At 52.8% G+C, this 23,106-nt stretch overlaps 1 protein-coding gene across 1 annotated transcript; it reads left to right on the forward strand.

Moving 5' to 3' along the window:
- Positions 1 to 392: 392 nt before the first annotated feature.
- Positions 393 to 5,896, forward strand: LOC119102075 (uncharacterized; the record flags this gene model as incomplete). The annotated part of the gene is made up of 7 exons (XM_037225446.1): positions 393 to 473; positions 1,042 to 1,129; positions 1,356 to 1,508; positions 2,052 to 2,244; positions 4,064 to 4,159; positions 4,534 to 5,518; positions 5,657 to 5,896. Coding segments are annotated over exons 2-7 (1,698 nt in total), but the record flags the coding sequence as incomplete, so codon positions are not given.
- Between the last annotated feature and the right edge of the window lie 17,210 nt (positions 5,897 to 23,106).

A 23,106-nucleotide genomic window follows, 5' to 3' on the forward strand; every position in this document is an offset into this window, starting at 1 on the left:
ACGCAATTCTTCTGTGACGGGAGCCTGGTACAAACCAAACATTATCAGCCGACGTTCAAAGAAGTTGTTGAATCCAATGTCGCATCGCAACGCAACACGATACACCCACGGCACGGGACTATCGGCCGTCGCAGACAGCGCGACGCGAGCCCAAACACAGCTCAGCGGAGCATTGTGTGCCCCGCGGCTCCGTAGCTGCGGCGCATGTTGCCGACTCCGGCATCGACCTCGCCGGCCTTTCCTGGCAAAGGTCGTAGAAGGTCGCAGTCGGAGCCGTCCCCGCTCCGCTTGACTGGCCAGTGCCAGATTCCAGACCAGACCCGTTCCAGATTCAAAACGGCGTGCTCGTGCCCTACGGCAGGAATACACGTGAGCTGACGACGGGTCGCAGGCACGAAGCGCCCGTTTCGCTGGCCGATCGCAAGGGGCCGTCACCGTCGGTGGGCGCAGTCGCAGTCAAGCCCATGAAGCAGGTCATCGCCATCCCTCATCACCAAAACGCAGCTGCAAACATGTTGTACAAACAAGGGCGCGATGCGTAAAGGTGCCGCCTTTTCATTGCGTCCGTGTTGTGATGCATGCATGCTATAGGCGGCAGAGTGACGCTGCGCCTTCGTCACGCCTTCCAACAACTTGTCTTCCAACTTCACGGCACCAAATGGCTTGAGTATTTCCCTGCATGCGGGATTGCACGAGCGTGTGAAACACCGTGGCGTGTAAGCTACGGAAGGCATCTGCTGCACTATGCTTTCCCATGTTAGCGAGGTGTTCGCCTTGGAGTGCAGTGCCACTCAGGATGGCGTTTGAAAACTATCATACAGGAAGCCATTCGAGCTCTTGGAGCCCGTTCTGAGTATGGATCCGTGAAGAAAGTCGTGCGGAGCTTCAACACTGTTCTTCAACATTGTTTCAACACGTCTTTGTAAGCATGACATACCAGAACATAATGCTGTTCTCTAAACTTTTGAGTTGTTTTTTCTGGATGACTGTGACCCCCGCCCTCCCTCCCAAACAAAAACAACATGATATTGTGCCTTTCAGACACAAATGGACAAGTGGTGACGATATACACAGGGAGCTAGTCAGCTCGGGCAAGTTATGACCAACATGGAGAAAACGAAACGCAGAGGTACGATTTTCAAATTACTCTGGGGCTTCAGGACGATGTGGCAGCCATCCATTGTCTGATTGCCACGTTTTGTACCAGGGACTTGTACAAGGAAGCGCTGACGCTGAAATTGATGGAAAGTAGGAAGATCCACTTGTCACGGATTGTGTACTTTTAGACGAAAAGAGCTGTGTCTGAAGCAGCCTTGCCTTACCTCTCACCTGCGGTTTTGGACGGCTGCCGCCAGGTGGGTGGGTACCGGCCGGGGCCGTGTTCACTTGCCGCCGGTACCTGCTGTTCGCCGTGCTGCCCGTGGTGGTGCTCCTCTACTGGGTCAACTCGCAGTACGGCGTCGGCTTTCTGCCCGTTCCGCCCGTGTTACGTCTGGTTCAGCCGCAGCGTGAGTGATGCCGGGGGCCACGTCGACAGGAGGGGGTGCCCAGAGGCCTAGTCGGATCAGGTGTGCACCGACCCTAAGCAGCCCTGCTACAAGAAGAGTACGTGTAGACTGAGTGATCGCACCTATTAACCGGACTAGATTCTTGTGATAAACTTTGGAAAATCATTGCATAGTAATTTTGTTATCTAATGGGCGTGTTCTTGCGGTCATTTGGTATCCTTTGTGGCGGGCGATTGCACACGAAATGGAAGTGGAATGCGCGTAAAACAATGAAACATGAAACGTGCCTCAACATGCATTAGGTGACGGAGGACAGTAATCCAAAATATACATTATCCTCACCAGCGTAGAAGTACAAGACGAAGTGTCACAATATGTGCTCGGAACATTTCATGCTGCAAGCCCCTCATCAAAAAAGGTCCTCGCATGGCCGGTTGATTGAAACGATCGAGCGTCACGCGTCACGGAGCCCCCGCGCCGTCTGCCGAAACCCCTCGGCTGTGTGACCACCGTGTCAGCCCCCCCCCCCCCCGCCGCCACCAGAGGCGCGCGGCCAGTACCTGGTGGACACGCCCACCTGCCGCATTCCCAACGTGGACCCGTTCGACGCCTCGGTGCGCGAGTTCGCCCGCCCGCCGGAGCCGATCCTGTGCAACCGCGAGCCGCCGCCGCTCACCTACAGCGACATCGACTCGGTGTACCTGCTCAGGGAGCGGCAGCACCTGTACGGCGCCAGGTCAGACGCCGCGATCGATGGCCGGCTGAGGCCTGATGGGAAGTGATGCCGTGTGGTCTGAAATATCCATGCATTCAGTCCCGTATTGCTGAAACGTTAAGTTTATCTTTGTTTTTGATTGGAGGGTCTTAGCTTTTACTGATGTGCTCGGTGTGCTCGATATAGTACTGATGTGCTCGTTAAGCAGACAGTTGTTGAGGTTTAGATGCATTACAGGCTCCTGACAGGGCATATCGGGGTCAGAGGTCTCAGGTCCCCACAGCACCTTCGTCACCGCCCTACCACCTGCAGCAGGGAAAACCTTTCGATTATTGCACATTAACTGCGTTTCCCATTGATTACCACTTTTCAGCGACGACAGGCAGCGATGGGCATCGTTGCATTGCCGCGATTCACAAAGATGGCATAACGCGCTTGATCAGCACAGGCAATATGAAACTAGGCCCACGTGTCCTCTAGCTGCGGCTTGGCAGCAGGACGTGGCGGGATGCAACTGTAGCAAGGGGGAGTGTCACCTGAGAAAATGTCGCTGCCCAGCTGGGAAATAAGCTTTTTCACAAGCAGTGGCGGCGCCACTAATTTGAGATTGGGGGGCAGGATTTTCCAGCGGGCTCCTGGACAAAGTGGGGCCTCGGCACAGGGGGGGGGGGGGGGCCTCTGCGCACTGTCGTGTTCAGGGGGAGCGGCACCGGGGGCGTGTGACCCATCATCAAATTGTTTCACATACCATATTTAAGTAGACAGATGTTGACAATTAAAAATCCTGAAGTGGGTGTTCTATTATCCAGCAAAGGGCCTCGCTAACCTAAAACAGGATCTCGTTCCAGAAATGGACTCCTCAAAAACTTTCCGAATTTACGAAGGTGGGCTTCCAGATTTAGCCAATGAGCCTCGTTGTCCCGAAACAGGACGTCCTGATCCGGAACTGCGGACACCTGATGCATGCAAAGGCATTCCGTTCCATGAATGTTCCAGAAATGGGCCTCCGGCACATAGAGGATACCTCGTAACCCTGAACAGGAAACCGTTCTTTTTTGTAACGGGTGTCTGCCGAGCCAGCAAAAGGCCCTTAATATGATAATGGCCACGTGATCTAGAAAATTGGCTACCTTATCCATGAAGGTGGTCTCATGATGCATAAAACGGGTCTCCTGATGTAGCGAAGTGTCTTTTGGGCCTAATTTATTAGTCCTGTAGCTCAGTCATAGGACCTCCTTGACCTGGATTTTACTACTCTACAAGTAGCTACAATGCCTTTAGTGTGTGAAAAACCCAAATAGGGGCCTCCCAAAGATTGGGGGGAAGAGCACACTCTTGCCTTCTCTGTCCTCCCCCCCCCCCCTCGCTGCTGCGTTGCCCTTGTTCGCGCATTTACGCTGCAGCTGTCACCTTGGCCCTTTGTTAGCTCATCTGCGCGCGTTCTTGGGCATAATGCGGCCAAAATACATCACCTGAACGGTATTTTCGTCTCGGGATGTGACCAACTGGCCGGGGGGGGGGGGGATCGGGCCCAGGTGCCCCTCGCGATCAGCTGCCTATGCCCCCGCTCGCGTGCGCAGAACGGTGGGCTGCGGGAACAATTGAGAGCGATGGTGTACCTACATAAACAGACTCCAGATGTCAGGACTGCACAGCTGGTCCAGCGAAGAGAACTCATCGGTTGACATGGCTGATGACAGGAGTTAGTCCCTCGGAATTTTCGGGGTTGATCGACTTACTGGTGACCGTTTATTTTTGATTCCATGAGTTGATCATATTGTCTCTTCCCCTTAATTTGTGCTATGCAATGTGCTGATTCCGATGATTGCGTATGTTGCAGGCCACCTTTGACTTCAGCATCCTGCTGTACCCGAGACATAGACTGGATCAACGATCTCAACAGTTCTATCCCTCGAAACACGATGGGCAGAGTACGGTAAGCTTCTGTACGGCCAATTTTCTTCTATCATAAACTATTACAATGCTAACTGAATGCTGGATGCAGCCTTTCCCAGAATTACAAAAATGGTCGTTGCTATAGTAAACGGCAACCCTTGGTCTACCTATGGATGCCGTGTCAAAATGCGTTGGACGCATAATTCACTTTAAGTTACTTAATGGACACGATGCGCGGTATCTCCTTAAGATGCATCCATTTTTGGGACATCTGGCATGTCCTTCATCTCCGAGAGGTGGCCATCACAAACCGTCGGCTGACGAGCAGCCGCGTCCCGACCGCGACCACGTCTCGTCCCGCCAGCGACCGCCGATGCCGCGTCGGCCCTCGCGTGACACTGCCACCTTCCGCAGGAGGTCGCCACGGTGCCGGCCGCTCCTGGGCAGCTACACACCAAGCGCCGACGGCGTGGAGGTGACCTGCGCCGTGAACAAGACGATGGTGTACCGCGACTACTACCACTTCGTGCCGCTGCGGCCGCAGCTGGAGGCGGCGAGTCTGCAGCGACGGCCGCAGGACGTGGCGCCCAACGTGCTGATCTTCATGTTCGACTCGCTGTCTCGGCTGCAGTTTCTGCGCTGGTTCCCGCGCTCGCGCCGCTTCCTCAGCGATCGGATGGAGGCGTTCGAACTCGGCGGGCTCAACAAGAATGGCGACAACACCTGGCCGAACCTGGTGCAGATGTTCACCGGCATGGAGCAGGCCGAGATGAAGCGTCAGTGCGCACCGGATCCCAAGAAGGACCCGCTTGACGGCTGTCCGTTCATGTGGAAGGAGTTCAAGCAGGCGGGGTACCGCACGGCCATGGCCGAGGACGCGCCAGGGATGGGCTCGTTTAATTACCTCAAACTGGGGTTCCTGAAGCAGCCGACGGACTACTACACGCGGCCCACCAGCCTGCTGTTGGATGCCAACATTGCCTACAACAAGCAGCTCAACACGAAACCGAACCTGTGCGAGGGAACGCGATACAGCTACTTCTCCACCTTCAAGTATGCGCTGGATCTCGGCACGCGTCTGGCGGACCGACCGTACTGGGGTTTCGTCTGTCAGAACGTGTTCTCGCACGACTCATTCAACATGCCCTATTTCCTGGACGAGCCGTACTACAAGGTGCTGGAGTCGCTGTTCAGCAGCGGCGCGCTCAATAACACCGTCCTGGTCACCATGGGCGACCACGGCCTGCGCTGGGGCCGCGAGCGGCAGACCTTCATCGGCGGCCTGGAGGAGCGGCTGCCGTTCATGAGCCTGTACTTCCCGCGCTGGCTGCGTCGCCGCTACCCAGCCGCCTTCGACAACCTGCGGGTCAACCAGCACCGCCTGAGTACCTTCCGCGACGTACACCGCACGCTGCTGGACCTGCTGCGGCCGGACGAGACGCTGGGCGGCGTCGATACGCGCGAGGCGGCCGAAAATGCCTCCAGTGTCAGCCTGTTCCGGCGCATCTCGCCATACCGCCGCTGCGACCACGTGCAGGTACCGGACCACTTCTGCACGTGCCTGCGCTCTGAGAAGATCGCGGCAAGCGACGGACGCGCCACGCTCGCCGCTAAGGCCGTGGTGCGCGAGCTGAACGTGCTGCTGCGCGCGGCCCCGCAGTGCGCGCCGCTGAGGCTCCAGCGCGTGCTCACGGCGCGCATTGCACAGCCGCTCAAGGGCGATCCGAAGAAGAGCGCGCCGTTCCTGCGCCAGATGACGACGGTGCAGCTGCAGACGGCACCGGGCGGGGCACGCCTCGAGGCGACTGTGCTCGGCGACGGCCACGAGCTGCACATCAGCGGCAGCGTGTCGCGGCTGGACCGGTACGGCCACCTGGCGTGGTGCGTCAAGGACCACCGCCTCGAGAAGTACTGCCACTGCGGTGGCGCGTCGCGTCACTCGACGGCGCGGCCGGTCCCGCCGACGGCCGGCGCGGCGTCCGACGTGCGACCGCGGCGCCCGACGCGGCGACCGCGACGGGCCCGGCCGTGTCTGGGGCCACGGTGCCAGGGGGAGCTCGGGCGGGTTCGCCGCCGGGGGCTGGAGCGCTTGGGAGCACGCCGTCAGCGACCAAACCACCAGTGGAAGAGGCGCCTGTGACTAAACCGCCGGCGGGTAAAGCGTCCGGGTCTGAACCGCCAGCGAGTGAAGCGCCAAGCCCCAAATCGCCAGCGAGTGAAGCGCCAAGCCCCAAATCGCCAGCGAGTGAAGCGCCAAGCCCCAAATCGCCAGCGAGTGAAGCGCCAAGCCCCAAATCGCCAGCGAGTGAAGCGCCAAGGCCCAAATCGCCAGCGAGTGAAGCGCCAAGCCCCAAATCGCCAGCGAGTGAAGCGCCAGGGCCCAAATCGCCAGCGAGTGAGGCACCAACGTCCAAATCGCCAGCTAATAAAGCATCTAGGTTCAAATCGCCAGCGAGTGGAGCGCCAGGGTCCAAATTGCCAGCCAGTGAGGCGCCTGAGTAAACTGCCAGCGAGTGTAGAGCATAGGTCTGAGCCTTCAGCAAATGAAGCGCCTGGGTCTAAACCGCCGGCTGCCAAAACGTCTGTGTCTGAACCACCGGCGATTCTCAGTCACCAGCGACTGAGCCCCAGCGAAGCCAGAACGAGCGCCAGTGACTGAGACCGGTGGTGGCCAGCCTGTCTGAGTGCCTGCCGGCCCAGGGTGGGATGCAGTGGCGGACAGCGGCGCTTTGTCCTCCGCTCGCTGGTAACAGGGTTGCACGTGATATGCCGGCTGTTGTAGGATGGACGGGCGAGTGTTTGGGATGCACTGCGCGGGCGTGGGGATCTGAACAGGGTTGAAGTACGTGGTGAGGGCTCTTGCGTGGTGCTGGAGTGGGGATGATCCTTGATAGCGAGGATGTTTTTGTTCGGGAGAAGGCAGGTTAAGGATTTGGCTTCATGTCCGGCATTGTCGCAGGGGCTGGCCCAGGCCAATGTCAAGTTCCGTTTCTGCCACTGTGTACGGCGCAGGTCTGCTGTCACCCGCCGGTCATCCGCTCCAGCTCACCTGGGTCATCACGGGTGTTCTGCGACCGACTGCAATGGCGCTGGCAAACCTGCGTAGGAAGTTACGCTCAGGCAACTTATTTCGCACAACGATGAGTGATGGCGTGGATTATGCCAACCGCTCCCGAACTGTCCGCCAAGAAGCTGTCCACCACTCAGCAGTTTCCCTCTGGTAGAGTTTTGTCACGCTGCGCACGCATATCGATGTCTGGTTTCTCACGTGGGGCACGGGGTAAAGGGTACCAGTGTGGTCGCTGCGACGACCCCGCTTTTGCGCACCTTGCTGTAAACGCCAACCCGCGCCATCCACCACTCACCATTATGCGAGGAGCCCGTCGAACCATATCACATGCCCGGTAGTCCGGGAGGTAGTGCCGGCCGTGCAAAGCGTTGCGCTGGTTGTGTGAGGAATCGTGAACTTGGTCAGAAGGTTGCCTGAATAACGGTAATTTACTTGCTAGTCTCCTATGAGACCAAAGATGCAGGTCGAGCTTATGCATTCGCACTTTAAGATGACCTCACTAGGGTTTTTAGTCGCATTTCCACAGCAGGAAGTCTTTTACGTAATAAAATTATGCAAAACCCAGGTAGATGGTGAGGGACCTGAATTGTTGGGTGAATTGTTAATATAGCACCAAACAATGCATAGGATTCAACAGCACCAAACAACATCACCAAGATGAAGGCTTCGAGCGTTGAGGTCTAGTCGGCTGTTCGATGACACCCGCGAGGTATGGGATCTTCTCACGAGCGCTCATCAATAATGATCACGTTTGCTTAGCATTGGCATAACGCCAGCTAAAGCAGCGCGTCGCTGGCGCGTCGTGCACTCGTGTTTTTTCCTGCTATGGGCGGAAATGGTAAATGTGGGTATGTTATAAAGGAAAAAACGGTGACAGAGAACAACCGAAAACAAAAGCTAGAGAGCAACCGCGGAACGCACTCGCCCCTCAGCGCAGAGCAGTCGCGGGGGCCTTGCTCTGCGAAAGCGGTCTGTGGGACCTCCAACAGTAATTTCGGAATGTGAGGTGACCCTTACCATAAATCGCCATAAGCCTGATGTTCGAATCGGTAGTGATCATGGGGTCCAAGCGTGCAGCTGAAAACCAACGGAAACTTCACAGCAATCGCATGCACATTTTGACTGACCAGGCGCAGACGTTGCGCGAGAATGAGCCGGCGAGTAAAGCGCTGGTCACGGCCTGTTGTTGCAGGCCGGTCAATTGCGGGGGCATTTGCGCAACGGCTGGCTTTATCGACCCTCGCCATGCAATTCATTGCCTCGGGCATTCCTGGACTCGGGCTGCTAGATCGTGTGGCTTAATTCACGGCTGCATGCGTCTGTTGGCAGCTGTATTCCAAGCGTTGATTGCACACGGTCCATAATAGTGATTTACGTCCAGTGTAGTACGTCGGTGCACCCACGATTCCGGTGCAGCGGGCTGACCGAATCATAAATTTTACAATAAACCGAAAATGGCGCGAGAGCCGAGGGTGGACGTCGCTTCCTTGTCACTAATTCGAAGTTGTGAAGACCTGGAAAGGAGCTGAAGACTATCTGCGCAGCAGAGTTTTCTTTTCCGTGTCAAACTCGTTGGCTAGACTTTGGTAACACTCATTGGCTGGTTCGCCTCAATGCTGTTGTGGTGTATGTTTTCCGATATATGGCTGCGTCGCAGGAGACAGGTCCAACTATTTAGTCGAGCATCCTTCATGCCTCCTTGTGACAACTGAATGAGGTTTAATCGAGAGCAAAATAAAAATTGTCACATCAGGCTGACCTTTCTCCGCGATAGTTTTTAGGCCCATGGGTTCCGAGATGGCTCCCTCAGAACAATCGAACTCTGGGAACGTCCCCGTGGCGTCCGTCGATCGGCTGGACGATGCGGTCCTGCATGGACCCGCTGCACGCCGGAACAATGGCGAATCGATGAGGCAGCGTTCGGGACCCGTGACAGTCGGCGCCCTCACACGCAATGCCTACGGAGGTGGCACTCAGCATGCGAACGGGCGTGCGGATCGCGGGACACGGTGGCGGCGGGGCGACGGCCGGAATAGCCAGGCTGTGTCGCAGTCCTGTCGGCGGTCGCAGTCGCAGCCCACACGTGCGGACGCGTGCGGATCGCGGGACACGGCGGCGGCGGGGCGATGGCCGGAATAGCCAGGCTGCATCGCAGTCCTGCCAGCGGTCGGAGTGGCAGCGCGCACGTGGGGACGCGCGGATCGCGGAAAACGGCGGCGGTGGAGCGACGGCCGGAATAGCCAGGCTGTGTCGCAGTCCTGCCAGCGGTCGCAGCGGCAGCCCGCACGTGCGCGCGGACCGCGGGACACGGCGGCGGTGGAGCGACGGCCGGAATAGCCCGGCTGTGTCGCAGTCCTGCCAGCGGTCGCAGTGGCAGCCCGCACGTGCGCGCGGATCGCGGGGCACGGCGGCAGCGAAACGACAGCCGGAATATCCAGGCTGTAACGCAGTCCTGTCGGCGGTCGGAGTAGCAGCGCGCGCGTGCAGACGTAATCGGGACACTTCGCCAGCGTGCTTAGAACGAAATTGTACGGAGGGCTCCAGTCGCTCCCGAAATACCGGTCATTTACCGAAATACCGGAGTTTGGGTGGATGAAACTACAGAGACCGGCTGTGGTTCATTCATGTTTCAGCTTAGCTGAGCAGTTCCAAGTTGTCCTGTTCAGCATTTTAACGACAGATAACCGCCAATAAGAAACTTGCTTCCACACGACGACGGAACGACGGTATTCTCCTCAGCACGCTTGCAATCCTTACATCACGCAGAAGTGACGAAACAGGCTGACTTGAGGATAGCTTGAAAGTTCTTGGTCGGCTAGGATCTGGCGACCTTTTATCGTGCGGCCTGCTGTATCCGCTGCTCTTCTGCTTTCCCCGCCCGGGGCTGGTGTATAACAGTTGCCCAAAACATGGAGTAAATTCTTCCGCAGGTGCCGAGCTGATGTCACACTGCGGAACGGTGGGGGTGCCTAGAGGGCCGCAGCGCAGAAGCCGGCGCTGTATGCTCCCTTACCCCCATAGAAATGTAAATCAACACAGCTCTAGAAGCTTACAACACATGCGGTGTTACGCACTGAGGTATACGTGCTGAGGCAGGCTGCTAGGACAGGACCGCCATGGACTTGCAGCCTACTAAGATGTCAATCCCGGTGTGCTTTTCCCAGTCCCTCGAGATGCCGAGATCTTACAACTTATAATTCCTCGCTGGGAGATGGTCCGACATATAACGGGATCGTTTTTTTTTTCTCGTGGAATCGGTAGCCTAGTTGGTTGGGTTGAAGCGCCTGTACTCGGATTTACTCACCCTTGGCAAGGTGGGCTCGAGTTGTCTTAAAGGGAATGTTCCGCATTTGAGGATATTGAAGCAAGGTCAGACATCATGAAATAACATCACTTATGATAAGTATACTTGTAAGTGAAAAAGACTGCTTAAGATAACGAAATTGCTCTATTTAGTACTGATGCTTCTCAACAGGTCATGGTTTGCGTCCTGGAACTTGTATGACAGCACTCACTTGCAGCTCTTCGATATCCCAAGGAGTTGCCAACGGAGTGCTGGATGCCTGTCGAACCAACTAACGTTAGGTTCCAGTATCTTGGTCCTTCCTCGTGGTATTATTGGCTGTCTGTCTGTGAGCTTAAGGTGTTTACTGACATTCACATACACGATAGTGACCTTATTCTTAAGCTATTCGATTACACGTCTTATTTCCCTGACGACTAGCGTCCATGTCCAACTTCTTATACAATGCAGCGCAAAACGTCATTTGTTGTTAAAGGGATTGTTCACATTTATATCGGGTTTTGAACTGAAATAGCCATCTTGAGGATCTTTCGGTGCTGTTCACAATCCTGCCCTTCTAAAGACCCAGGCCGTCCAGTTTCTGAGCTACGTCCACGCGAAAATGGGGAAAGCTTTATCGGAAAGAGTATTTCAGTCATCTTGACATTCATGACGTCATAGAAGCGTCATTAGATCCTGCAATTCCACAAGCCATGCGGCAATCAAGGCCCATAAAATATAGTTGACGAGGCATCCATAACTGACGTTGGTGAGCGCGATTTCCATATATAACAGCCGTCAACTGGTTCTCGATGAATGTTGTGCAGGGTACAATGACGTAATCAAACCATGACGCATTTAGTAGCATGTTTGCTGCACAGAGAATTGTGCTGTCTGGAGCTGTCTTTTCCACTTACAAAGTATACCAATAGTTATGTTCGCTTGTTTCATCATATCTGACGCTTGCTTCAATCTCTTCAATTGTGAAGCATTCCCTTTAACCTTGATATATCGTTGCCCCATTTGCAGACAATGCTCGATTAGCAAGACTTTTCCTGAGTGGTGTGTTGATCCTGTTGCGACTTTCTGCCAAGAAGTCATATTTTTCACCGTCGTTCCTCACTCGTTTTGTTCACACTCATTCAATATACATGCATAGTTTGTTATGATTGCACGCTTAAGTTCTGATGTTCTGTTCCCATTTCTCCATTATGGGGAAGCGTGGTAAGCGCAAAAAGGATGACACTGATTCAGAATCGAACTCGGCGCCTAACAATGACACTCCCCTGGGTGTGGACGACGGAGGCGCCGCTAGCCCCGCTTTGGCTACCACTTCTGATGACCCTTGCGCACCCTAGGCCATTCCATTAGTTCACGTACATCTGCCACGGTGTCTGGGCAGCAGCCGTCTCTGTCCAATGTCCTTGGTTTCGACCCTCGCCTATCTTTGACCACTCCGGTGCCATGTCAGCAGTCGGAAACTTATCTTGATCCTCTCAACTCATTTGTGGTTGTGAAACCAATAGATGAGAACGTTTGCCTCCGGAAAATCGATGTTTTCCGGCCGAGCAAAAAAAATTAGTCTATTTGTGGTGCATCTAGTCTGGACATTGCAACTCTGGCAAACGGCATCGTTGAAACGAAAACCCTCTCTCAGACAAAGGCCATCTCGAAAAGTACCGAATTCTGCAGGAAAACTGTCAGCGTCTCGCTCCACCACCTGCGAAACACCACCAACGGCACGATTTTTGCTCCGGATATGTGATTCATGACCGAAGACGAAATTCTGGGTGGGCTTCGTGCAGAGAAGGTTTGTCACGTCCGCTGTCAGACGACATTTAGAGATGGCCAAAGGCGTGACAACAGTGTGCTCGTCCTCGCGAAACTCCCATTGCTGGTCACCTTCGCTACCCTGTCCGAGTTCTCATTCGAAACCCACCGCCCTGCTTCAACTGTCAACGACTCGGTCATGGGAGCAAGGCATGCAGAGTGCTCGCTGTCAAAGTGCGGTGCGGCCCACATGACGACTCTGTCTGCGCGACACCGGCGAGGTGCCTGAATTGTGGCGACCCGGGTCATCACGCCAGTTTATCGCACTGTCCTTTGTGGAAGCGTGAGAAGGGGATCTGTGCAAGCAAGGCAACGGCAGGTGTGTCACGTCCTCAGGCACGGCGCACCGTCGAGTTACAGGTGTCCTCACAGCTGAACAAAACAGAGCGCAGACAGCAAAAGTCCCCATGACTACATGCGGAGCATAGACTGACTCTTTTCCCCAGCTGCCTCCCCTGAAGACCCCCCCCCCCCCCCTCCATCGCACCGCTGTCTCAGCTGAGTCAACCATGCAGACCCAGACGAATGATATCGTCGAGTCTCCGCCGGTGGGGCGTGCGGACGCCCAGGCGCCCGTACACTCCCGTCCCCAGGCTGGCCGGCGTTCCAGCCCTCCGGTTATGCGTGGTCCGCGTAGGGCTCAAGCCGTCCGGCATCCTAGCCCTCCGGCTACGAACGGTCGGCAGGTGGGCCCTCTGACCGCCACACGCATTATACTCCCTCCCCCCTCCCCAGCATAACACCTGCCGTAACACGCCCGATCGAAGACCGTCGGTCCCGTCCGCCAGTCAGGGTGGCAATGGGACGGCCTTGACCTGTCTGTCGGCCGACTCCCACCGACCCACCGACGCGAGGATGGGTCCATTCACTACTAAACGTCTTGCCCTGCAGTGGAATTGTCGCGGTCTTATTTCAAAGTAGTCTGGCATGAAAAGGCTTTTGCAGTATTAGTTCCCATCATTATCGCCGTACAGGAAAGTTGGTTTCGTCCTAATGGCCCATATAACGTAAGGATTTTTTCTTATTCGTTACGGTCGTAGCGACCACACAGCAACTTGACCAACTAGTTACTCACTTTTGCAACGCTTTTCTTATCCTCAGCGATTTCGACGGTCACAGCCCGGCCTGGAGTAACGGCACCCAGACTGCCAATCGCCGAGGACAGGTGGTTGAAGGTTTCATCGATACTCATAATTGAGTCTCAAGAGACTCATGATCGTGTTTATTGAGACTCATAACTGAGGAAATAACACTCACCACCACTTAGCCACTGGCACGGAAACCGTCATCTACCTGCCGCTGTGTTCTCCCACAATAGGGACTTTATTTGACTTGACTGTTGATCGATATATACACGACAGTGACCATTTCCCAATTTAACTTTGCCCCACTTTTGATCGAGCCGCTGACGTAGTTTCGCGATTCATACCCAGTTGGAATTCACAAAAATTCGACTTAACCCAGCTTCAGAAATTTTGTTACGTCAACCACGATCGTTACGAATCACCAGAACAGGGTGCTAGCCTTATTACATATATAATTCATGCTGCGGCGACCGCGACAATGCCACCGGCTAAAACCCCACCACGCCGCACACCAGTACCACACAGGACCATAGTACAAAAGTACCATCTGGAGGTGAACCAAAGAGATTAAAAATGCTATCGTACGACGGAAACGTACCTTCCGTAGCTTTCGTCGCCATCATGACGTACCTCACCTTCTTGCCCGAGATTATGAACGTGCTCGAACCAAACGAATTATAATGAGTGCCAAACGTCAATCTGGCAAGCCTAACATCCACCGTGATCTGCTGCTTCTCCCCTAAACCAACTATGCGGACTTGTTCGAGCATTTTCCGGAAAGCGCACTTCTTTTTCATTGCCCTTTTTCAAGAACCAAATTATTCCGGAAACGTATCTTATCACCAATGCTCTCGCTGAAAGTCCTACCCAATGTAGCTCTCCGGAAATTAACAACCAGGCTCCATGGATCTTGTGCACGCCCGTCTTTATTTGCACGCCAAATGTTTCGCTTCCGATGATACAGAAGGCTGCGAGATGCCATTTTCATCCCTAGAACTACAAAGTGCGATTGAATCCGCCGCCAACACCTTGGTAGGCAATGCTCAATTGTACTTTGCCTTTTCCGTTATCTTTCTGAAAACATGCTTCATTTTATTTCACGGGTTTTAATGAATTGTGGTTCTCCCACGTCTTTCCTGAGGTCTGGAGAGACATCATTATTCCTTTCCCAAAATCGGGGAAAGACAGCAGCTCGTGAAATTATCGCCCCATAATACTTACAAGCTGTCTAGGAAAACTTTTTGAGCGGATGGTGGTGAAGCGGATCTCTTGGATCGTAGAGCGACTGCCTGCTTTCAAAAAAGTCAAGGTGGTTTTCGACACATTCGTAGCACAATACCACGTTATCCGACTTAAAACTGATGCTAGACGTTCCTTTATAAATAAAAATCACATGAAAGCTGTCTTCCTGAACATTAGCCGAGCGTTCCATATGGTCTTTAAGCCTGCACTTATTTTCAAGCTCCATCAGTTAGGGTTTAACGGCCATTTAGTGCATTATCTCACTGGGTTTCTTTCCGGCATCAGACCATTTCGTGTGCGATGCAACCCCACCGTTTCTGACACCCAGCATTTAAAAGCGGCCTCCCAGGGATGTTGCATCTCACCGATTCTCTTTAATTTCAAGTTAAACGATTCATTTTACTTACGAGCACCCGGAATTTGTCCCTCACCTTTTGTGGACGACAGTGCAGTTTGGTGCTTGGACGCTGAGTATGACCATTCGCTGCCACGGCTCCATGCCGCCCTCAACAAGGTGCGGCAGTGGTCAGAGCGCTACCTGTTCCACTTCTCCGCTCCAAATCTGTCTTTATGATTTTCAGCAAAAATGTGCGTGTCACTCCCAATTTTTGGCTCCGGCTAGAGGAGCATGACATTCCTTTCGTTTCGTCTTCCAAACTTTTCGGCTTTGTACTTACTCGGAGTTTATTGATGCCAAAGCAGGTGTAACATGTTTGCTCCAAAGTTTAAAGGGACTATCTTTTTTAGATGTATATCCGATTCACGGTACGACGCTCATTATCACACACACACACACACACACACACACACATATATATATATATATATATATATATATATATATATATATATATATATATATATCACAGCATCCACTTCAACTACGTAGGGCCGGCGGAACGACGGTCTGGACTGACAAAAGTATCTCGAACCACTGTTTACTGTACCATTCTTCGTTTTATAGTGGCTCGTTCTTCCGTGCCGCTTGCTTTAATGGTACCGCAATGGCAGTTAACCCCTCGAAAAGTGTTGCTTCTTTTTGACGATCCCAAACATCGTGTCACAACAGCTTATGCTCAACAGGGGTTAAATTACCTTATTACTATAAATTCAAACAGCTGTTTTGTTATAATGGTGGCTCAAAGGCTAATGACCACACTGCATGTGCAGTAGTTTACAACGAACACGACTATTTAAAAAAATTAGTCACCGGATGGCACCTCAGTGTATTTTGCTGCACTACTTCATCTTCGTCCCGCGCTACAACCCATCTAACAGTACACCCATACAGCGAGCACAAAAGTGATCTATTTCGATTCAAAGGCAGCTGTGCAATCACTTATCGACCCAGACTTAATCCACCACCTCCTGGTTAACTTCATCATTCTCTATCATGTATTGTACACATAGGGCACGGACATCAAATTTGGGTGGGTTCCAGGACATAGAGGTATCAAGGGAAATAAGCAGGCTGACCACCTGGCCAAGGAAGCTTTGCAGCCCCTCACATCATAGATCCCCTTTGATCATGCATCTACGAAATGTTTGATTCGCACACTGACAAAACATCTTTGGCAACGACAATGGACCGACACCACCAGAACACAGCTTCATGACATCAAACCTGACATTACCCCTTGGCCATCAACACACCGTAAAGACCGTTAAGAGGAGAAGGCGTTGGCCCGTCTAAGAATTTCATACACATTACTCCAACATAGTTACATAAACTTCGTCGCCCTCGTTCTCACTGTTAGCCATGCGATCATTCATTTTCAGTTAAACATATTATCAGCGGGTGCATCAAATATCAACAACAACGCAAATATCTGAAAGCCAATGTCGCCGGCACAATGTCGCGTTCTGTTTAACAAGAGCTCTTGATGACCATTCTCATTTGCTTGACCTGCTTTTCAGTTTTCTCAGACTTGTCGGACTGCTTAAAGCAATGAAAAGGTCAATAAGAAGCGCGTCCCCTGCTGTTCTTCACTCCCGTTAGAACACTTTGTTGAAATGGTTCTTTCCAGGCGTGAAATGGCCCGAACGGGCCAAAATGCCTCAGACAAATCAAATCGAAAATTGCGAGCAAGCACCCGACCCTGCTATCCTCAACTGTATTTTATCATGCAGCCTCGTGTCGCCCCGCCTGTCCGGGGCAGGTCACATGCGCCAGCCATAAGTGGGTCTAGAGGCACCTGGAGGGGTACCAGGACCGGATGCCCATCGCATACCCTGGGGATCATCCGGGACATTTACGGATCATTCGCGGATCAATTTGGGTACAATCCCGCGCGGGCTAATGTCGGTGGTTTACTACACCCAGACGGTGACAATTACTACCCAGACGCATGTAGACTTGCCCATTGTTGTTCAGTCTTCTTCATCCCATAGCCCTGATATGATCGATACTGGTCGAAAGGCCTGAGCCAAATAACCGATTAACCAAATTGTGATTAAAATATGCACAGCTTGCAAGAGTCAATTGACACCCATCTTACCTGGAAATCGTGCTCATAAACGCCAAATCGAACGACTCGACAATCATATTTTAGTGACATCCAACGCCGCACGGCCAGTGGAATGGTAGGCTTTGAATGACGTTATTATGGCATCATGAATGTCCGGAAAACTTCGAAAGAGTCTGCACATCTTCGCGAGCGTTTAGCTCAGAAACCAGAGGGCTTTAGGTCTTAAGAAGAATATGGCTGTGAGCTGCACCTAATTATTTCCAATATCGCTATTCCGTTCAAAACCATTCGCTATTCCGCCATCCTCGTTTGCTTCTTGCCCCCGACTGGGGTGGCCTGCGGGCGGTGACAACGATCGCGCGTTGGCGTAAGGTCAGGTGAAACCAGAGGGAAATGCGGATCGTTGCGAGCAATACGGCACGGTAAACTCTCGTCCAAAGTTCTGCTGATGACCTCGGCTTTCGCAGTCGGATGCGGAGGGGGCGTGCATGGTGGTTCCGCAAGCACTGTTGGCCGTTGGCTCTGATGCCAAGTATCCAACTAATAAAAGGAAAAGGATGGGGCGAAATCTTTTAAGAAATTGCGTGATGTTCAGCTAATGCACAGGCATTTAGATCTGTGCATGTCTTGATACACGTCGTCTATGCTCGTAATTCAATAATCTGATGCCCTCATATACAATGCTGGCTGTGGCAAAATATATTAGCAGCGTTCGTTGTCAGTGACCGCCATTCAACATAACGTCTGGGAAGGGCTCTACACATTTGGAAATGGGACCACCTTTGACATGGCATGCATCAAAACTCATAACGTGCTCCACGTCATTGATCAAAGGCCACATGATGATCCGCTTTCATTTTCAACCATTGTTCACCAGCGGCAATGCCACCAAGAGCGTAGTCGTCCACAGCCCGCCTGAGGGACACACACGCTAGACGTCAGCCTTCACCTGTCAACAGGGTTACTTTTAAAGGAACGTGTCAAAGTGTTGAAATAAGATAAATGTGCACACGGCTGGCTTTAAAGCTCGTGCTGAAATCGCGTTCGCTGAGCAGGTGTCACGCACTGATTCTGTTTCAAAGGCAACCCACGTTCAAACGTGAGTTAAAATCAGGTCCTTTTCTGGTCTTGGACAGATGGTGGATGCCAGTGCTCAGTCGGCGTGCGTCGGGGTCGTATCGTGTCTCACTCAGCCGCCATGTTTGTCTCGGCCCCGCAGTGAATCCATTGGTGCCTGATAAATGCGCAGACATGGCCAAAGCCGCCACTTAGCTTGCTGGGCCCCGGACAGCACTCACTTTCAAAGCAGCTTTTGTTTTATTTTTTACTTGTCCATGTGGCGGGAAAAGCTTTGAGACACAAGCAGCCCAAGCGACGTACAGGGATTTCCTGTTACACCCATTATGCTTGCGTTGGGCTGCTGGTCTCTAAGCAGTAAATTCCCAGCGAACTTACTCATCCTCACACACCCAAAGTGACGCTAACCGCGATTTGACGTGCGTCAAAATCGTAACAAACTGCTTGTTTCTTGGTAAAGTGTCACGTCCGACGTTCATGTTAAGCTGTGCACCACCAGTGAAAAAATTCAGATAGTTCAGTGGACGGACTCCGAAAATCATCTTTAGCGGTTTTAGCAATGAGGTCTTGGAAATATCATGAAGATCCCATGACAAAAACGGATACAAAATCAGTCAAGGCCCTGACGAAATGACTGGGATCCTAGACAAATGTCATGCTGTTAAACTGCTTGGCCATGTTGTGTGTATGACGAAACGTCTGGTCTCTTGGTCCTTGCCTGAAGGACGGACTGCGGACATCGGCATTCGCCGGCCAAAAAGAGAGTCCCTTCATGTATCTGTACGTCCAACCACACTAACGGACACCTGGAGGATGGACATCGCACAACGGCGCTCGCTGATCAAAAATGAGAACCCCGTCACATATGTTCACGCAAAAACATAATAGCGAAACATGACAAGCAGAGACTATGTCGAATAACAGAAGTCATCAGGAGGTCGCTTGTTGCCTGAGATGAGAACCCTGGCGGCCAAGAATCCCTGATATGGAGAAGATCCCATGACGTTCAAGAGGATCATGATACGATCAACATATACGGCACTTTGAGGTGTCCCAGCGGAGACTGAGCGCAGATCAGGGGCGACACCTCTGGGGCACGGGAATACTTTTGCCGAGCGAAACACTGTAGGATCTTGAGAGTGAGCTGCTCAATGATCTGGTCTCGTTTAACACTGCGCCTCTGGCATTACATGGAAAAAATGAGCCCACGTAGTGACATAATAGGGGAAAAAACAAACAGCGACAATAGAGAGATGATAGGCCTAGAAATAGATACATAGCAGAACACTATGCAGATGGTATTATGTGGTGCATAATATACCAGCGGCAATGGTACATTGTGCTAATGGTATATCGTATATATTAACTCTGGATGCCATCCGCCAGTAGTTCGTTCCTCAGACAATACAATATTGAATGCCGCTAGCCAACGGCGAGCATTATTTCCTCAATGTGTCGCTATGGTAGTGCACTTAAAACAAACTTTGCGGGCTGGGTGAGCAGCATTTAGATGATTCAATTTGTCGATGATTCATTTGGAGGGAGGGCCTAAACTGCCGGCCAAACTTCCTGATAACCCCATGATCCGAGTCTTTGACGCCGATTTGCATGAAGGCAGTGCGGATACACACTCCCAAATGGAGGGCGGTTACGCACCGGGCTTATGCACCCTCCAAAAATTTTCAGATGGTTGTACGTGTCAAGCATGCGTGGATTGCCAGCCTTGGAGGGAAGAAAGTGCAATGCAGAATCCCGTGCGAAAAGTCGGTTCCATGCGTCATAGACATCAAACGATCACGAAATCCATCAACTCACTCCGAACCATTTATATTCGAGTCACGAATTTTCGGCCTCCGGGCCCGCATCTCCTGTGGATGGGTGGTTAGCGTGCCGGTCTCGCACGCGGTAAGCCTGGGCTCGAATCTCGACGACGGCCGCTGTTAAGTGGGTGTCTCATGGTCTATCGGCGCGGCGTGATGATGCCAACTCGCTTCACTTCTAAGCGGAATGAATTCTAAACTGGGCTTTTCATATCGGACATCACCGTAGTTTCGCATGCTAGGGGGAGGGCGTCCACACCCTACACAGTTATTGAGGATCCCGTTAAGGCTGACCATGAATCAAAATGAGTGTGACACACTGAAAAACCAGTGGAAATGACGCATACGACGGCGGAGGCATGTATAATTACGTTAGGCAATGGCGTGTAAAAATTCATCGGCGCGTATTCAACTGTGCTCAAAGGCGAAGGCACCAAGGCCGACGGAACCTGAGCGGTCATGGGTGCCGCAGGAGACCAACAGTGGCTCCCGTCAACAAGTATAGGGTCCTCAGAGCAAGCAAAAAGAACTCAAGACCGACGTGGTGGGCCCCTAAACGATCGGTAGTGCCTCGACAGGCTGACCTACGAAGCTCCGGTCATAGCACAGGACCCTCCGAGTAAGGGGAATTATTCAAGACTATAAATTAGTGCCTCTGTGCAATCAAGAGTGCACGGGCAGGTTAGCAACACGTGTCTGGATAGGAGTGGAAAGTCAGCCGCAAATGAGACTAAAGGGGTAGGGCCCTAAGAAAGTGACAAAGAATTGGACACGCCCTAGACCGATGTAGAGGACAAATGGGCATATCGCAAGTGTGTCGGTAGGTTAACCCATACCCACGTGAAGGGCCCCTGAGCAACCGAGAATATCCCGGCAGGTTAAGGTATGGGACTCTGGTTACCGCTCACAGAGCTTTTCTGGCGAATGGAAATAATTCGTGGAAGGGTCCGTGATTGACAAGAGTTCCCTCGCACGCTAACAGGAAGGGCCCCAACAACAGTGCAGGGCTCTCTGACCAAATGCAAAGGAATAAAAGACAACGTGGAACGCCCCTAAACGACCGAAATAAACTTGTGAGGGGCATATAGGTCCCACGGAAACAGCATGGGGCCCTAGACGATGTAATGGGGCTTAAAATTTCCAGTTCACGGGTTTTTCAATCATTTAGTAATTTTTGGGACTTCTCATAGGCCATTCACTTTCGCTTACAACTGTTCTTGGTGGCCTAAAAGTCCAGAGATACCCAGTTTTGTTGTGTTTTGCATTAGAAAACTGCACCTGCTCGGCTGGCTGTGCCCCCCCCCCCCCCCGGAGCCAATGGGCCTCTTCGGGGCCCAAGAAGGGGACATGCCCCTCGACCCCCTCTCTGGACCCACCCCTGCTTGTTACCTTACGTTTTTTAGGACACTTTTGTTATTTTCCACTTTTTCGCCCGTCCCGAACTCAGTTTGCCCTTGATGTCGGACTGCCGTGGGGAGGAAGTGATTGATTCTAAGCCTGAGGCGTCATTCAGGTGACCACGACAAAATCTCAAATGGGAGCACCGTAAATCCGATATGGGACCCGAAGGGCTGGCTAAAGGTCATTGAGGGGGCGCGGGTCGGACCCCCAAATACCAGCCAGAGGGCCCGCTGCACCGATTGGGCCCCGGCCTGGGCATGGGAGCCCATTGCCCAAGCAGGGACAAGGTGAGGACCCGCGATTTACATCGGTCAGTGCACCCCGAGCCAATGAGGGGCCCCTGTGTCGGCCAGGGGCACACAGTGCCTAACCGGAGGTCTGGTGTTGACAAGGGCCCCGAGTTGGTCACGAAGTGTACCAGGGTGCCTGAAGAGGGACCGATGTGCCTTTCAACACTGACGATCAACGGGCCTATGGAAAGGCTGAATGGCCGTAAGGGTCGAAAGGCTGCGGGTCATCCTGACCCGTATGGCTGTGACCCCAAATGTCAGCCAATATGCCTCTTTCGCCGATTGTGGACCCCTGGGACAGTGCGGGCACCTATTTCCGCCGGAGACCACTACACCGAATAGTTGACTCCGTGTTGTTCTGAGCCCTGGGGCCCCATTTCTCTAGCAGGAACTAAACCGAGGCCCGCAATTTGCATTGGTCGGAGTTCCTACAACAATGAGTGGTCTTTTGACGGTCAGGCCCCCAGAGTGTCCAACAGCGGGTCCTGTGACGGAAGGAGTCCCGAGTCAGCCAGAGGTGACCCGGGGCCCTTGTGGGGCCCTTTATCTCGTTTTAGCCAAGGGTCCGTTGGCCAAACATGGGTCTCTATGCCATTTATTGGATCACCTGCGGTTATCAGAGATCTTATTGCCCCAATGAGTGCTCTTGCGCCTATTGCGGGTCAAATACCCCAGCCAGAAGCTGCCGAAGGGCCTTCCGCGACAGGGAGGGCACCAATGTAGGACGTACATCTGTGAGGGCCTCCGGACGAACCCATCAGGCGAACCCGCCTCCATGTCGCCAGAATGGCAGCTGGTAGACACCTCGGGCTGGGGCGGAATGATCTTGAGGCAATTGCCCGGAAGGGTCGTGTGCGCTTAACTTTTCACTAATGCTTACACATTTGACACATCACATTACACATAATGTTTACTTATTATACATTTTCACTTCATGTTTACACAAGTTGCTGGCCTCATTTAGATTTACGGCCAACCTTCACGGGATCCTCAATATCTCTGCAGTGTGTGGACTCCCTCCCCTTGGAGGGACGGAGTCCTCTTTATCTTTAGTCCTCCCTCCGGCATTAGAAACCACACTGCTGTCCGGTATGAAAAGCCGAATTAGAATCCATTTCGCTTAGAAGTGAAGCAAGTTGGCATCGCCATGCCACACTGATAGACCATGAAGCCACCCACTTAACAGCGGCAGTCGTCGAGATTCCAACTCGGGCTTACCGCGTGCGAGACCAGCACGCTAACCATCCATTCAGTGAAGATGCGGGCCGGCGGCCAAAAATTTGCGGTCAGATAGGACTGGTTCAGAGTAGTTGATGGATTTCGTGATCGCTTGATGTCTATCACGCATGGAACCGACTTTTCGCACGGTATTCTGCATATTTGCACTTGATTCCCTCTAAGGCTGACAATCCGCGTACCGC

This window comes from Pollicipes pollicipes, unplaced genomic scaffold, assembly GCF_011947565.3.
Source record: "Pollicipes pollicipes isolate AB1234 unplaced genomic scaffold, Ppol_2.1 Scaffold_5525;HRSCAF=6535_pilon_pilon_pilon, whole genome shotgun sequence".
NCBI lineage: Eukaryota > Metazoa > Arthropoda > Thecostraca > Pollicipedomorpha > Pollicipedidae > Pollicipes > Pollicipes pollicipes.